The 16,128-nt window shown below is 44.6% G+C and overlaps 2 protein-coding genes across 5 annotated transcripts; one reads left to right on the top strand and one right to left on the bottom strand.

Annotated features, from left to right (window-relative positions):
- The first annotated feature begins 454 nt into the window (after nucleotides 1–454).
- On the top strand, nucleotides 455–1,448 carry LOC109762740 (uncharacterized). Its single transcript, XM_020321613.3, has one exon. It carries the CDS (start codon nucleotides 533–535, stop codon nucleotides 1,310–1,312), a length of 780 nt encoding a protein of 259 aa, XP_020177202.2. The 5' UTR covers nucleotides 455–532; the 3' UTR covers nucleotides 1,313–1,448.
- Nucleotides 1,449–3,057: 1,609 nt separating this feature from the next.
- LOC109762738 (phosphoinositide phosphatase SAC2) lies at nucleotides 3,058–11,518 on the bottom strand. Of its 4 annotated transcripts, none has more exons than XM_040387515.3 (16): nucleotides 10,854–11,518; nucleotides 9,969–10,173; nucleotides 9,710–9,875; nucleotides 8,864–9,086; nucleotides 8,145–8,221; nucleotides 7,863–8,050; nucleotides 7,694–7,788; nucleotides 7,449–7,582; nucleotides 7,230–7,343; nucleotides 6,367–6,664; nucleotides 5,377–5,498; nucleotides 5,147–5,257; nucleotides 4,423–4,611; nucleotides 4,138–4,296; nucleotides 3,911–4,019; nucleotides 3,058–3,725 (listed from the first exon to the last, which is right to left on the bottom strand). In XM_040387515.3, the coding sequence occupies exons 1-16, from the start codon at nucleotides 10,911–10,913 to the stop codon at nucleotides 3,615–3,617; spliced, it is 2,361 nt and encodes a 786-aa protein (XP_040243449.1). In that variant the 5' UTR covers nucleotides 10,914–11,518; the 3' UTR covers nucleotides 3,058–3,614. The 4 variants fall into 4 exon arrangements, with proteins under 4 accessions (XP_040243449.1, XP_020177199.1, XP_040243451.1 ...); XM_020321610.4 differs by having other exon boundaries at nucleotides 3,911–3,992; XM_040387517.3 differs by having other exon boundaries at nucleotides 4,423–4,608.
- Nucleotides 11,519–16,128: the final 4,610 nt, after the last annotated feature.

Raw genomic sequence — 16,128 nt, 5'->3', positions numbered from 1 at the left:
GCCTCCAATTCAATGATGCTAGTGGGACGGGCTCACGAACAATTCCAAAATACAAGCTTAGTGTTAATTTTACAGCTAATGGTGAACCAGAGGAGTTTCACACGGGATAAGCAGGCCGCCGCTTGCATCCCTGCTCCAATCTAAAGCATTATTACATTAGATTATATAGATGGATCATATGCCTGCTGCCGGGTTGGCATGCACGTCCGCCCGTTTCTAACCTTATATGTCCATTTTCGCTTGCAGTGACACCCTTACTGCATCCTGGCGTGCATCTGTTGCTTGTCGCGGCGCGACGAAAGAAACGGATGCCTTCCTTTCTTTCTAGCCATCCACGTCGACGCCTTAGCCACCTGCAATGCAGACAACAATGCCCGCAACAGACCACGCAACACAACACACACTTACACCAGTGACCACGCACGCGCGCGCTATATAGCCAGCTCTGCGCCGCGCCGCTCCTCACCAGTCACCACCACTCCTCGGTCTGACAGAAGCCGTTGCTTGCGTCGGAGACGACCGCACTGACGCGATGGAGATGCCGGCGCCGATCAAGACGGGGTCGTGGAGCCCTGAGGAGGACGCCCTGCTGGTGGCCCTCGTCCGGCAGCATGGCGCGCGGCGGTGGAGCGTGATCAGCGCCGGCGTGCCCGGGCGCACGGGCAAGTCGTGCCGGCTGCGGTGGTGCAACCAGCTCAGCCCGGCCGTGCAGCACCGTCCTTTCACGGCGCAGGAGGACGCGCTCATCATCGCCGCGCAGGCGCGCTACGGCAACAAGTGGGCCGACATCGCGCGCCTCCTCCCCGGCCGCACCGACAACTCCGTCAAGAACCACTGGAACTCCAACCTCCGCAGGTGCCAGCGCCGCGCCAAGGCCATGGCCGCCGCCGCCGCCGCGCGTGCCGCCGCCTCCTCCTCGTCGTCGTCCGGATCGGCCGCGAGAGCCAAGACGCAACAGCAGGAACAGGTCGTGGTGATGAACGGGACGCCGCCGGCCGCCGTGCATGGAGCGGGTAGTGCTGCTGTCGATGACCCGCTGCCAATGCCGTCGCTGACGCTGAGCCTGGGCCTGCCCCAGATGGCCGCGGACAGGGCGTCGGAGGAGGCAAAGGCAAAGGAAAAGGAAAAGACACCACCGCCGGTGGGCGTGGGGGACGATGAAGTGCGGCTGATGGCGGCGATGCGGCAGATGGTGAGGGAAGAGGTGGAGAGGCAGGCAGGGCAGCTCTTGTACTCGGTCGTCATGGCCACCACCGCTGCCAGGACCGACGGGACATCGCCGTCCGATCGCCCAACCAACGGCCACCACTAAGGTGGGTAGTAAATCATATATGGATGGTTTTCAGTGTAATCTCTGTCATTTAAGTTTGTGTTGTTTCAAAACATCCCCCTGTTGAATCATGTATTATGTTCCATGTTTGATATTGGCATGTTGCTTGAATTTGCAACTCGCGTGAGTCGATTTCTGGCCGGAGACGAGGTCGCCAGGAGCGACCCGAAGTTGGGGACGACACACAGTGGCGTCGCCAGGGGGTGGGGTGGGGTGGGGGGTATAAGGTTGACGGTTCGGGTTGCGGGGCGGGCTACTGGCGCCCAAGAAGAGGTGTTTGGGGGGGGGGGGGGGGGGGGGAGGTGTTAAGGGATGGCCGGCGGTAGGCTGCTAGAGGTGGCGGCTTGGGGCAGCGGGGGCGGCTGGAGGAAGGGGACGAGATGAGGAGGAAGACAAACGGTAGCCGTTAGATTTTAATCCAACAACAGAAAAAAATCGACTAACGTGATTTTTTAAGGCAAGTTACAAATAGGATGTCCCAATATCTTATGGGAAACGCTTCCGCTCAACCAACCAACTTTGTCGCACCGCCCGCTGTCTTTGTGACCATTAAACCCGCCTTTCATCGGACAGCTCGCAACTACTCACCATGGGGTAGCTTTTTCAATGTGGCCCTTGTGCAATCCCTTCGAGCGCAACAAAAGATTTGTTGCAGACCGACCAAGGAAGGGTAGGGCGGTTGCCAGCGTGTGGCGGCGCCATGGCTAGGCGCGGCAACGAGCCTAGCTCAGGTGGCTTCAGTCATCTGCAGAGGAGAGAGGAAGATGAGAGAGGAGAAGAGGGAAGAAGAAGCATGGGAGGAAGGAGAAGGGCGCGACGACGTGCTGCTCCAGCGAGCTCGTCGGTCGATACAACGGGCGGCAAAGGTTGGCGGCGCTCGGAACGGGAGCTCAGGGTGGATGGACTTGCGGTTGGCAGTGATGACGACGACACAGGTCCCCGACGGCAACTGCCTCCCAGTTTCAAATCCACAAGCGGAGATACTTTTTGCAACAAAGATCAAGTGACAATTGCAGTAAGGGTCGCAATGACGGTGAACACGAGCATGAGACGGGATGCAATTGCATCAAGGGTTCTATTGCAATTGCAATAAAGGCTCTTGTTGCAAGGAGTTGACAGTGAGCCAGAGATGCTTCTGCGACAAGGGCCCTGTTGCAAGTGCAATAAGACTCTTGTTGCAATGCGAGAAACACCGAACATGAACGCACGATACAATCGCACGCTGAGCATCATAGGTCAGACAGCTTGTGACCCAACGGCCAACACATAGCACACCCCATATCTTAGATCTTGCTTGGGACCGATTAGTCTGACTGAATCACGTATCCCATGCCAGTATGGATCACGGCAACACACAGCACAAGGCAGGTAGGCACCCGGCCTGGTAGCAAATCCACTCTACAGCGAGCAGAGGCAGTGTCCATGATGCAAATCATGAACAAATCCGCCCCGTGTTGTGCCACACGGCCAGTGCAACTTATAACCGGTAGAATCAATTTTGTTAAAGCACATCTAGATGTGTCATAAATATTACACAACCAAGTCCTATGTCATTTATTATACGTGAAGATTCGTGTGTTTTTTTACGTTTGATTGAGTTACTTAGATGTGCAATAACTATGACATGTGTGCCATGGACATATGCAACTCCAAGACCAGTAGAGAGCATACCTCGTTGTTGCTGTTTTTATGTTCAAAAAAGAGAGCATACCTAGTAAAGACTCCAATTGAAGCACAGAAATTTTCTTCCGAACCTGTTTTCTGTGAGATCCTGTGTTACAAACATATACACGTAAACCACCGCCCAAACATATGTGATCAGCATGTATATCTGTACCATATATATTTACAAGAGAAGTCTTTTTTTATCATTTTCCTTTTTTTTGTATTTTTCTCTAAAGGCGAACAAAAAACATAGCTGTCTAGCTAAGCTAACCCTTGAAAAGAATCAGATAGATATGTTTGCCTTTGCCTATCATTCATTGCCTTCCCTTCACTACGGTCAATTCTTCACCATAGCTCTCCAGTCCTGTCCAAACCAAACCAAACCACACGCCATCATCATCTGCATTCATTCCTCAACTGAGTCACCGCGTTAGAGCTTCGATCCACCGAGCGAATCGCGCCGATTCTTCTTCTGTTGGTTCAGCCTCGACGAAATGCCAGCACCGTGCACACAGGCTGCAGCTTCTTCTTGAGCTTTTTTACCTTTGTTCTAGCTGTGGAGCTTTCGTGCTGCGGCGAAAATTATATGGAGATGCCACCAGGACAAATTCTTTAGCACTTAGTAGCAAAGCATGCCTCCATTAGCCACCCACTGAGCAAAGCGGTCAGAATAGTCGCGTGAGTCTGAGAGCTGGCTGCTTGAGCGCGACAGGTCGGTGTCATCCCTTCCCTGTTAACAAGGGAGACAGGTTCTAACACTGATGAATATATAGATTAAAATTTGAACCATATAAAATTCGGATCAGGGAAACCCATCTCAAGGTTAAGTCGGGTGGGGTGTACTATCATATCATAGATCCTAATGGACCTAACTAAGCTTTTCACAGCGAAAAAAGGGTAGCAAGACAAGCTGACCTCATCATTGTGTCCTGGCTCACTGTAAGTAGTAGTAGATCCAACACTGATACCATCCAAAGGTGAATGTATGATCGATGACCTGTACATGATAGTTTGAAGAACCTTCCTAATTTTAGCCATCACAATGGTTGTAGTAGTATCACATTATCAGCCTTAATAAGAGATCAAGGAGATGTGAACGTAATGAATGTGACAAAATGTAAACTGGCAACAGTATATAGTACCTCTCAAAAGCTTCTTCATCACAAGAATTTCCTGAAGACGATAACAAATCAAGATCGAGAAAATTTGAAGAATGCAACTCCGGATAACCTAATCTTTTTAAGTAACTCTGTCGTTCCTCCGAAATGGAGTGTCTTCCAGGCATCGTGCTATATTTTGTACTAAACACATAACAAAAAAGAAGTTAGCCGTATTGCACTCATGGACAAGCTGAAGTTCTCCAGGGGCTAATTTTAACAAGGATTTCTCCACAAAAAGTAAAAAAGATTGAACAAGGACTAACAGACCTGGGGCATGGGTTTGTTTCACACATATAGATCTCTGGTGCAGAATCAGTAGGCTCTCTAATATCATCCAGCTGTTGCGAGGGGAGTAATTCTGACGCGGTGTTGTTTTCGCCGACATTACGGTCAGATACGGGTGCGCTGTTTTCACATAGAATATTTCCATCCGAGAGCGACCTCTTTATGAATCTGCTGATATGAAATGTCCCATTTACTAATTTATGCATGTAAACTTGATTATGGAAAAACAATAAACTACTTAAGTCTGGATTGTTTCAACAAGCCATCAATATGTAAGAGCTGAACATCAAGTAGGGTTCTTGCTTGTGCTAATCAATATATCATATTTTATTAAAAGGTACCAGAATTTACTCTGTGTTGGAACATCTAAACGTAGGAAAGATACATGTAAAAACACCTAATTCTTGTTACTCCAGGGTATCAGAGGTATTTCTTGATTGGTGAAAACTTTTTCGCACATATTACGTGACCAACAAGTGAGAACAACAAGACATTTTTGTTGAGATACTTGTAATGTATCATATTGGCCTTGAGCCTATGGAATGAGGGAATGGATCAAGTTACTATATGTAACAATTTCTACTTTGATATACCGCCTGATTAAAATCAAGAAAAGTGTCCAAGTAAAAGCTAATGGTGTACAGAATATGATGGAGGCCAGCTCATCAAGCAATGCTGTTGTTAATGGAAGAGTTTATATCAGTACCTTCCAGTTTCTTCACTTAAAGTTCCTTGCCGGCCGATATTGTAATGCTGATCTGAGTCCAACTTCCACAGAGGAGGTTTGCCTTGTTGAGGCTGGAAATGGCCCAAGAATCTGCATTTCAAACAAAAAAACACAACATATAAATCTTGTGTGAAATAATATTAGACCAATGTCGGCATTTTCCATTGGTTTTGTCAGAGTAATATTTTTGCAGACATGAAGAAGCTTACACATTTATAGCATCCTGCTTCTCAGGGTCTGTGTAAGCATTATTGTAGTAACGCTGAAGGGTTCGAAGGAACTCCTGGGATTGGGTTGCTGCCTTCCACTGCCCTCTTTGCTCACAGAAGATCTGTGACATGTTACAATGGAAAAGTTAGACTGATCATTCAAAAAACAAAGTTGGATTTATGTTGACTACTGAACACTGCCTACCAACAAGACTCAAATCATTCTGAAATAAAGATGTTCAAGAAATCAAGATTACAACAGCAAACACTGAGAATCAACTATAGGGTTTTTCTCAAGAACTATAATCAGTAAGAAATGCCTGTTATTTTAGTCACAAAAGTTTCAGATGCAAACACTCGAGATAAATTTTCATAAATACACTCAACATGCTTGGGTGACAGATGTCCTCGCCCTATTAACGACCTCTACTGCTAAACTTGTTTCCAAAAGGGCAAAGCCGCGTGTACCAATTGATTTAGGAAGTTCATTTAATCATAGGAAGACCTGTGAGAGCAAACGTTTCATATTAGGTATCAACTGTCCTGGTGCGCATGACCTTTGCTAAAAGGACAAGCATGACAGACTGACCCATGATAGTAGCTAGCAACTGCTCTTTCAGAGTCCTATTTTCAGGTGACAGGTGGCCTTAATGTTTATTTGACTTAAACATGTGGCCAAATAGCCAAACACAACAGGGCAAGGAAAATAAGTGTATAAATCAAATGACAGAAAAAGGGAAGAGTGGTGTGACAATTACTCCCACCGTCCCAAAATAAGTGTCACAACCTTAGTACAACTTAGAACTACTCAGGGAAATTAGAAGTACTCCAGAGGTGGTAAAGAATACATTAAAACAGCAGTACACAACTGCACACCTTTCAGAGTATGCATACTAAATTTTAGTTCTATAAAGCACCATTTCAAGAATTGTGTTATGCAGAACTGCAGATTATGTTCCTCAGGAGTCACAGATATAACAAGATGCTAACCTTGTTGTGAGCAGCAGAACCACCGTACTGGATGGCTAATGTATCACCCATCCTTTCATAGAAATCCATCAGATCATCGGCCAAAGGATCATGCAGATCAATTTTAGGTTCTTCAGTGAGCTTCAACACATGAAGTTGACGCCCTAAAGCAGCTAATCCGTATGCAAACTGTGCGACATTTGTGCGGTCTAAGCAGTCTATGCAGTTTGTCCTGAGGACACCCTTCTGTAGCAAAAGAGGTACCATCGTAGCTGCGCAGAAATCATCATTGATTTTGATGTCACATGACCCTTGTCCACTGCAAAACATGTAAAAGATAACCATTAGTACTGCCAGCAAGCCAGCAGGAAGTCCATTACTTGCATATTAGGTTGACTTGTTTCCTTTGGGTTGGTAGTTTCCATTTTATCTGCACTAGAGTACATATTTGTTTTAGATATGCATGTAAAAATCAATTCGATAGGAAGGGTGTGGCAGCTATCTTTGAGTTTAAGCAATGGAATAGCAAAGTCTTCTAATAAGCAAGTCCCTGCCAATCATCTCTTATTTGGCCAGCTGTTATACATCTGTTCCTCTGCAGATCAGTGCTCTCCTTTCACATGGTCATGTTCTCCTCTCATACGGATGTTTACCCATGTTGTGAACTAAAACTGACCACATATATACTATGAAAGACTATTTTAATACAAATACCATCGGTATGATTTCTTCTGTGTGAAATCTATACAGCAATGTGGATATATGGTCAAACATTAAGAAAATATTGTAGTTTATTTGCTGGAGGGGCTCATTTCATGGATTTGCTAAATCAAACTTATCGGTTCTTAAGCAATTGTAAGTTCCTAAATAGGTATACAAATTACCTTGAAGCATCCAAAGGTTTTGATGATATAGTTATCTCGCAATGGAGGAGGTCCGTTAGTTCCAACACATCTGAAGCTACCTTGTTTAACAGTCCAAGCACATTGGTGCCTTTCCTGCAGATGGCATGTAGATTAATATCATCAGTACGTACTTCACGCATAACCAACAGATTCTTACAGGGGCAAGCTCAGATAGAATATCCTCTTGTAATACTATACCTTCGAGAAAGCTTACTCAGATCCATGTGTAAAAACTTGAGACGTTTGTCATCCGGTAACCCCTTATTTATATAATGGATAGCCTTTGCAAATTCTGCACGGAGCAAAGATTCACGAGGCTTCTTCTCACGAGTCTGAGAGATATACAAGCAATCCAAAAGGGAGTATTCAGAAAGGATACCAAAAAGCTATCAAGCTGACCATTAAATCAATAGATGTAAATTACGTTAAACAATTACACTCACCTTGATTAAGTTTAAGATGACTATAGGGTTCCCATATCTAAGAACAAGGTTTTCAAAATGAAGGCGGGTGGCCTTGTAATCCACATCTGATTTTACTGCAGGTAGCCAGGATTATCAGACAAGTCTACAGATCTGCAAATTCATATCAGAATAACGGTACAGAACTTACATGTGATTTCTGGCCTAATATTAAGTCTTGAAGTTTCCTGAAACCAGACAAGAGGTATTGATCCTCTATGTTGTACAACAGAAGTTATTTGACTTGGGATGTCATCAGGTGTGTCTTCAAAAACAATCTGTTCAGTCTCAACATCATTGGCAACCCTACCCTTTTCATTAACACCTCGTTTCATGAATCTATATTTCAAAATCATAAAAACAAATACATTTGTGAGATAAATATAAAGGTGAGCCTTGACTACAGAAAAGCTCAAATGCTTGTAACGCGAACCTGGTTCCAGCAAAATGACGCGAGCGTCTCGCTATAAGTGTCAACCAGAAATCCTTCCCAGATACTGACAGCTTCGACTGAACACACAAATATATATCTATGAGCTTCTCTTCGTATAGTACATGAACAGACAAAACACACTACTAGTACATAAGCCTTGCAAATACAAAAAACACTACTAGCATAACGGCATTTCAACCCGAATAGCAACAATAAGATATTACTATTAGTTCTTAATTACACTCATAAATATCATAAATGCTGGCATAATGAGGTCTTGCACAAGGAACAAGGGATTGTGCTCAATGCTTGCTAATAGACATTAAGGTATAAATAGCAATTCAATGATGACTGTACAATACTACTATGCACCAGGAACATACAAAAGATGGAAACTGAAAAAAGCAGGAACAGTCTGCTGACACTTACAAGCAAATGTTTCGACTCGCGAAAGCCGCAAGCAGCTCAAACTGAAAAATGTCAGCAGGTTATACAAAGCCATGCGTTTGCAAACCCTTTATTTCAAACATTCACTACATGTCAGGTCACTAAATGTGCAGTAAAACGCGCAAGTTAGTACGATGGTATTGAGTTAGCGGGAGCCCTTGTGGTCTTCTGTGATGAATAGATGATACCGGTAAGATCAATAATTGAAGATGATGCTGGAAATAAAAAATAACGTAGCACCAAAAGACTTTGTGTGTCACAGAAGAATATACCTGTTTAAAAAATCCATGGACCAAGGCCACGGTCCAATCGGTATTCTTGAGATGGTTCCGCATTGCTCGTGTCAAAAATTCATTCCATACAAACATTGTTTCATAAACAACATGTCCAGTATTTTTGTCATTTATGTTCTTCTGAAGACTGCGCATGATGTTGTACGAGTAGCTGAAGAAGAAGTCCTTCGTAAGATCAACCGAGCAAAGGAGTCGTTTATATCTACAAAAAGTGGGCAATAAAAACATTAATATGTGCAGACAAGAACAATCAAAAGAACATTAGCAAGAATATATTTAAAGTGCATTTATAATAGTATAAGTATAATACTATGGGAGCAAAGAAATTCAAAACAATTCTATATACCTCTGACCATCCATACACAAATCTCAGTACTGCAAGAATGGTCATGATGTACCGACCATATAAGCTGGATGCATATTGTTATCAACAAGCAGATTTTATACTTATAGACAAAATAACATTAAATGTGCCAAAAGAAATATTACACCGTTGCTGGACCAAGTGGAACTGCCCATGTTCAACTACGAATATGAATACACACCAGAAAACTTATCTGAAAATAATGCAGCATAAAACAGTAGAATAAAATGAAATAGATGCCACCACCAACAATGCACATTGTCTTATCACAATGTAGCACCAAAATGAACTGGAATATTTGGAAAAGAAAAGGGCCTAAAGTAACATAAATGAATAGCAAATCAATATCCAAGACTCCAAATACAAAAGGAAGCAAGCTGGTGATTTTGATATTGTTAAGAACCAGCGATGGAATTACAACAGGCAATACACAATATTTACATAATGAAACAATGAAAGACCTGTTCTCATCCCTAGAATTAGCCACATTGGGGCAGACTATAGGACACGGAATTGCGATCATTTCGCTCTTGCCAATTGAATAAATATCATGGCCACAGATTGTGCCAACTTTTCTTCTCCTGGTAATTATAACCATGTAGTAAGGACCAAGAAACTTCATAAAACCTGAAGAAGCACAGAAGTGGTAAATGTTATAATTTGTACAGCTACAACATTTTGATTGATATACTCTATGAATCTCAGTTCATGTTGAAATACCAATTATTCCGTAGCATTTTGTGACAAATTTCAGCCCGCCGGTCAATCTATTTCCCTCATGAATCCGCCATAGTAGTTCTTGGCATTCATTCTCAGTGTAACTAGTAGGATCCTCCTGGATACCCAAATCAGTAGACTCCAACCGGTCAATCTTTAGCACCCTCCAAAGAGTCCTGCTCTTGTCTCTTCCGACAAGATAAAATTTCTGCACCAAAATATCGCACAAATATTTAGCAATACAGAATTTGAGCTAGAACGCATGAGAACTTTTGACATCAAGCCTCACTTCTAGTAAACCAAAGAAACAGTACTCGGAGGACGACAATTACATAACTTCTATTGTTCTGTCCCAACGACCAATAGCTAAATCTTAGCTTCTGAATTATGAATATCTGAGAATCATTACGCATATACGCAAGGTCAGCTGAAAGCCAGAAAGCTTAGTTTTTTGCATCAGCAGGGCAATAGCCAAGCAGAAGGCAAACACCACAACATTACATCATCATTAAGCAAGATCGTCCAGCACATATTTAATCTGCATGACACAATTGCAGGGAGCAGCAAAAAGGAACAGCGTTTTCCCTCCCCTGCAAAAGAAACAAAAAGAAGGATCGCCCCTCACCTTTTTGCAGCTTTTTACTCTCTCCTAGTATAATCAAATCGGACCGAACCAATCATAAACTAGATCCGCCCCACAGTGCAAGCATTAAATCACCCAGTAATCCAATCAACCCATGAACGAACAAACAAACAAATACAGGCCCCCATCATAACAGACACGCACGAGGTTAACTGACACAAAGATTGCCATGTCTAATGAACCTACGAATACAATCCAAACCAAATCAAGGGACTAGGTAAACAGAATTTGCAAGAGATGCTTACCGATCTGGTTTCGTAGAGCCTGAACTTCTGAAGAAATTTGCCACCTCTCATGGCCTCCATCGGATCAGAAATTCAGATCAACACGCGGGCAGACAAGAGGGCCAGAGTGAATCCGAGCCTGAGAAATTCAGAACAAACAAACGGAGACTCCGCGTGGTTCAGCTAGCTCCTCTTGGGCTGCTTCAAGTAGAGCATCTTGGTCTCGCGCGAGAATGCTCCAGGGTCATACGGAAACCAATCAGGGAGCCCGCCCCTGGGATCAAGAACGGACCGGCGACGACCGGACGGATCGAAATGGATCCAATTGACAATCTGATGCCGGAAACTGCCCAGAAAACACACGCACCTTCGGATCAAGAAGGCGGGAGAGGGAAGAGGAAATCGACGGGGCAACCAAGAAGCCGATTCAGGGGAGCAAGGGGGGGATTTTCAGGGCCGCCTCCGCGGGAGAGATGGGCGGGTCATAAATAGGAGGGGACTAAATTTCCGGAGCAGAAAGGATGGATTTTTTCCGAGGGCAACGCGGGGGGAGGAAGACGAGAGCCACAAGGAGGAGGTGGACGAGGCTGGCTGGCGACGACGACGCCGTCGTCCACAAAAACACCACGCAAACGCAACGCCAGGCGAGAGTGGCAAGCCGCAAATACCACCGGACTAATCATTGCGGCAGCGGCATCTTTTTTGGCCGGATTTATTGTGCTCTTTTCACAAAGAGAGACAAAAAAAGATGCTTTTACCAGAGAAGAAGAAACTTTGGGTTTGGTTTTGGCTTGTCCAAGAGGAAGCTGGTAAATGGCCTCTTTTTGGTTGGAGCGGGACGAATTTTATTTACAGTCGAGAATTTAACTACTGGCTGTAATAAATAAATTGATGGACGGCAATTTAGGAAGCCATCAAGATGGGCTTTTTGATGTGTGTGTGTGTGTGTGTGTGTGTGTGTTTGTTTAACAATGTGTGGTTCATTCAGGGGAAGATGATAACAACATTCTCAAAAGAAAAGTAGTGGAGCTGAAACCATAAAACGTTGATTAGGTATTCCATGATCAATGTCAATGGCAGCTACCTGGCGCATAGGAATAGTTTAGGTCCTGGTGCAAGCTTCCCACATGGAATACTTAATGCAGTGCTTATTCACCAATCTTGTGATGCAAGGTGCGACTTTCTCAACTAGGAAGGGATCAAGGGGGGTTGAGAGGGGAGATATGCTCATCTGAACAAAGTTTGTGTGTGGTTCTGCTTTTCAATACATAGAAAACTCGCATTTTGGGGTATCGAGAAAAGGTCGATTAATTGCCAGCTGTGCATAAATCACAAGATTATTTCTTTCGTAATAAGTTATGTAGTTTGTACCGTAGACATTTGCCTCTATAACTTCTTGTCTTGGTGAACTGAGCATAGTTAGATTCTCTATATGGTGAAACCAGACCACCAGGTTTCAAGTCCTAGACTTGCACTAGTGCTCATATTTTCTTACATTTATTTCAAGCTTTTCAGCAATGTTCATTCAATAGAAAGAGACCTTCCTGTCGACTACGTGACACTTGACTTCGTCCAATTAACATGTTGTGTTGGGTCAGTATCTCGGAGATGCTCACATGGGGCAGGGTATGCGTGCATGCGTTCAATGTTTAAAAAAACATCTCATTTTGTGATTTGTGTGTGACTCACAAATGGACATATTCTTTTCCCAGAAAGTTACTTGGGCAAATTATTCTTTATCTACATGTATGTGCTTTTTTGTATTTTGTATAATTTATACATTTCACCAAATTTCAGAAAGGTTGGTCTGTATGGCTCTCTACTTCAAAAAGATAGTAGGAGCAACAGGGCCGGTAAGATAGAAGGTGGATCCAGGACAATAAGAATAGCTCATATATGACAGCTGCTTTTAAAAAAACCTTGAAAATTCACACATTTTAAGTAGCAGGAAAAATAAGATTATTCGCGAGTTGCACGAAAACCACAAGATATCATTTACATAGTAAGTTGTGAAATTTATACCGTAGACTATTGTAATAATTAGTTATGTGATTCATGCACAAGTTGAAAATGGGTATATTACTTGTTTACCAATAGCTAGTAGGACAAGTTCTTCTCTATCCACATGAATGATTTTTTCTCAAAAATTGTATAACCTATACTTTCTACTAAATTCCAGAAAATGATCCATAATTTTTTTCGGGAGAGGCAATAGGTCAATTGCTTTATGTGATTTTTCATTAAACAAAAGGATAAACAAACAAAAGAAAAGTACATGAACATATTTAACCAGGCACCCAAATAGGCAGGTTAGGCTCCAAATATCCGCTCCCATTTCAAAAGATAAGGGCCACCTATCCATTATTTGGCTGAAAATAATTTAAAACCATCCGACTTAATAGAACGGCCAGAAGTGCTTCTTCCTCCTCTGACCAGTTCTTTTCCCTCACGACCTCCTTTTCGTATCGTCGGTCACTCTCACTCGTTGCCGTGCCTGCTTAGCTGCTTTGCTCAAGCTGCTGATGGCGCTGCCGCCCCACCATCTAGATCCCACCATGATTTCATCGCCAAAGACCTCCCCGCAGCGCACCCCCCCCCCCCCCCCCCCCCCCCTCCCTCTCACAACCGAACATGTCGGCCTCTAACTCCCATCCACCAGCTGCACTGTTTGTCGCGTCGTCTCCTGCTCCGGGTTCCTCCTAGATCGGCATCGCCCGCGTCCCCGTGCATCGCTGACACTCGCCGTGGCGTCCCCGTCGCCATATAGACTAACACGAATCCAAATTTCAGTCGATGGGTGAATAGCAAATGCGAAAAAGATAATACTACAACTACTAAACATGACCTCTGATTGTTGCCGATTAAGCTTGTAGCTAGATTGGCCCTTCCAATTTGTGTTTAATTGCTAGCTTGGTCAAAATTCATATTGTTGGGACCAGAGAATTTTGGTTCCAATTGACGCCACATTGAGTATTGTAGCTCCGCACCGGAGCTAGTGTGGGGAGTAGCCCCATGACATCTTAATGAGCAACAATCAGAGGCCACGTTTATGCTAATTCATGCCCATGGGACCATTGTGGATGCTTCACTACGATCTACAACCAGTCATGGTCCCATCTTCTGGAATTATTTTTGTTTTTTATATTTGTTGAACTGTATTAAAATAAGACAAACCGCATACTACGAAATTTCAACATCTCATGGCTATTTCCAGTAATAGAAGTTGCATTATTTCCCTCAATCCCACATTACTAATGGCGAAAAACATGAGTTTGTATACACAACCAAGTTGTTAATCTGCCCTTGGCATGAAACTAAAACTTATAGTACTACGTCAGAGCATCTCTAGCAGACCCCGTATAACGCCGACCCGCAAAACGCGTTTGCAGTTCGCGGAAAAACGGTTTTGCGGAGCGGCGCAGGCGGCCGCAGAGGCAGACCCCGCAAAACGGACCCGTATAAAAGGATATTCGCGGAATATGCTCTTTTACGGATCGGCTTTGCGGTTTCTGCTCTTGCGCCGCTGCCGCCGGCCCGCAAATCCGAAATTTGCACTTCAATTTGACACAAGATAATACATTTCTTTGCTTTTTCAATGGCATTCGATACATAGGACATCACCAAATTTTTGCTAGAATAGCAAGACCAAAGAAAACAAGAACCACAAATATGCATTTTAGAAGATATCCAACTTCCATAACTGCTCCCACTAGTTGGACCAATATCTTCTCCATGCATTCGTTGTTTGGTCTGCGGATTCTTGATTTTGCATTCTTCATTCTTCTTCTTTGGTTCTAAAGAAGTACGCGTTGCTTCCCCTCTACTTTCTTCTCTAATTGCACATGCAACTGCATCATTAGCTTCGGTTCTACTAAGGAGTGCACAAACATCTATTAAGTTTCTTTCTATCAACAAATCAATGTATTCTCCTTCCCAAAACCAAAATGAGCATCCATCTTCCTACACACATGACGATGTTCGAAATGAGCTATCGCAATTGAACCAAAGAATACGGTGCCAAAGCCGAATGAAAACAACACATACCCCGTCGTTTTCGCATTTGAAGAACACCCATCCGGGGTGCTTCGGCGTGCCCAAAGTTAGCCGCAGCACTGTCCTCGTGCAGTCGTCGCACTGTATGAGCGGCATCGGCGAGCCGCAGAGCCGCTGCGCGAGCGCCGAGCCCGGCGGACGGCCGGCTGAATCCATGTCGGGAAACCGTCGGCGACGGCGATAGGACAAACTCGTACCTGCATGCGGCGATGGGGCTTTGCCAGGGCTACGCGGTGTGCTCCTCGACCATTCCATTGCTTGGCGTAGCGAGCGGCGGCCGAAAAAGCCAAATCCGGCCACCCGCGACGAGCGGCCGTAGATCTGCAACTTTCCGGCCCGTCGACGCAGAAGGGGGTGGCGGAGGGCAACCTCGGGCGTGTGGCGGCCTTTCGGCGTGATCCCACCGGCTACTGTCACCGGAATCGTGGGCGGCGGCCTAGCGGCGGGGAGAGTGGAGGTGGTAGATGGGGAAAAGCGCGGGCTGAAATATCCTCGCGACGAACCGCTCTCGCTATATACAGGGCGACGACGGGCGGGGGGGGGGGGGGCGTATTCGCGGGTTGGGGTCGAAATTTTGCCGCGCCCCTAAAAAATATTTACGGGCTGGACGCGTTTGTGGGGTCTGTTCGGGCGGGATTTTCCACGCCGACCCGCATTTTGACGGTTATTTTGCGGGTCAGGGCTTTTTACGGGGTCTGCTAGAGATGCTCTCACTAGGATGACCCGTTAACCCGCAACCAACCTTTTACATGCAACTGGGAGGAGTGCTATCATGCAGCTGTCTTTGTTTTTAGCAAAAAATCTCCGAAAAGACAGTGATTCAATCATGCACTAAGTTAATTATGATTGCTGGTAGAATTAACAATCGATCATCTAACCACCTAGATTACACACCAAGCCTTGCCTCCTTGAATTTAGACGTGTGGAGTCACCACCGGGCACCGGTCTATTCTCCAGGACCACTGCTGAAAACCATTGCATCCTCACCCAGCTCCACAAGATTGCATTGCATGGCGTTCAACCAAACGACCGTCTAGATCAGTCTACCAAAATTCAGGAACCACCAATTAACCTTCCCAACGAGTAATTCTTTTAGTACTAGTGTATATTTTTGGAACCAACCTTCACAGCTAATCAATTACGATTATTTGTTATTGTTCGTTCCGCGTCTAGTTGTCTTTTCATTGTACGCGCTATCTTTCTTGAAAACTAGGGAGATGCCAAAGTAATATATTTTCTTGAA

The sequence above is a fragment of the Aegilops tauschii genome, chromosome 4 (assembly GCF_002575655.3).
Source record: "Aegilops tauschii subsp. strangulata cultivar AL8/78 chromosome 4, Aet v6.0, whole genome shotgun sequence".
Lineage (NCBI taxonomy): Eukaryota > Viridiplantae > Streptophyta > Magnoliopsida > Poales > Poaceae > Aegilops > Aegilops tauschii.
This window is presented reverse-complemented; position numbering and strand designations above follow the sequence as displayed.

Bases quoted from the DNA above. Each gene is read 5' to 3' on its own strand.
- LOC109762740 (XM_020321613.3), top strand. From the start codon at position 533: ATGGAGATGCCGGCGCCGATCAAGACGGGGTCGTGGAGCCCTGAGGAG.
- LOC109762738 (XM_040387515.3), bottom strand. From the start codon at position 10,913: ATGGAGGCCATGAGAGGTGGCAAATTTCTTCAGAAGTTCAGGCTCTAC. The intron at 8,222-8,863 runs GTATATTCTTCT...TTGTGTGTTCAG, and splicing joins TCCATGGATTTTTTAAACAG to TCGAAGCTGTCAGTATCTGG. The intron at 7,789-7,862 runs GTAAGTTCTGTA...GGCTACCTGCAG, and splicing joins TATTAGGCCAGAAATCACAT to TAAAATCAGATGTGGATTAC.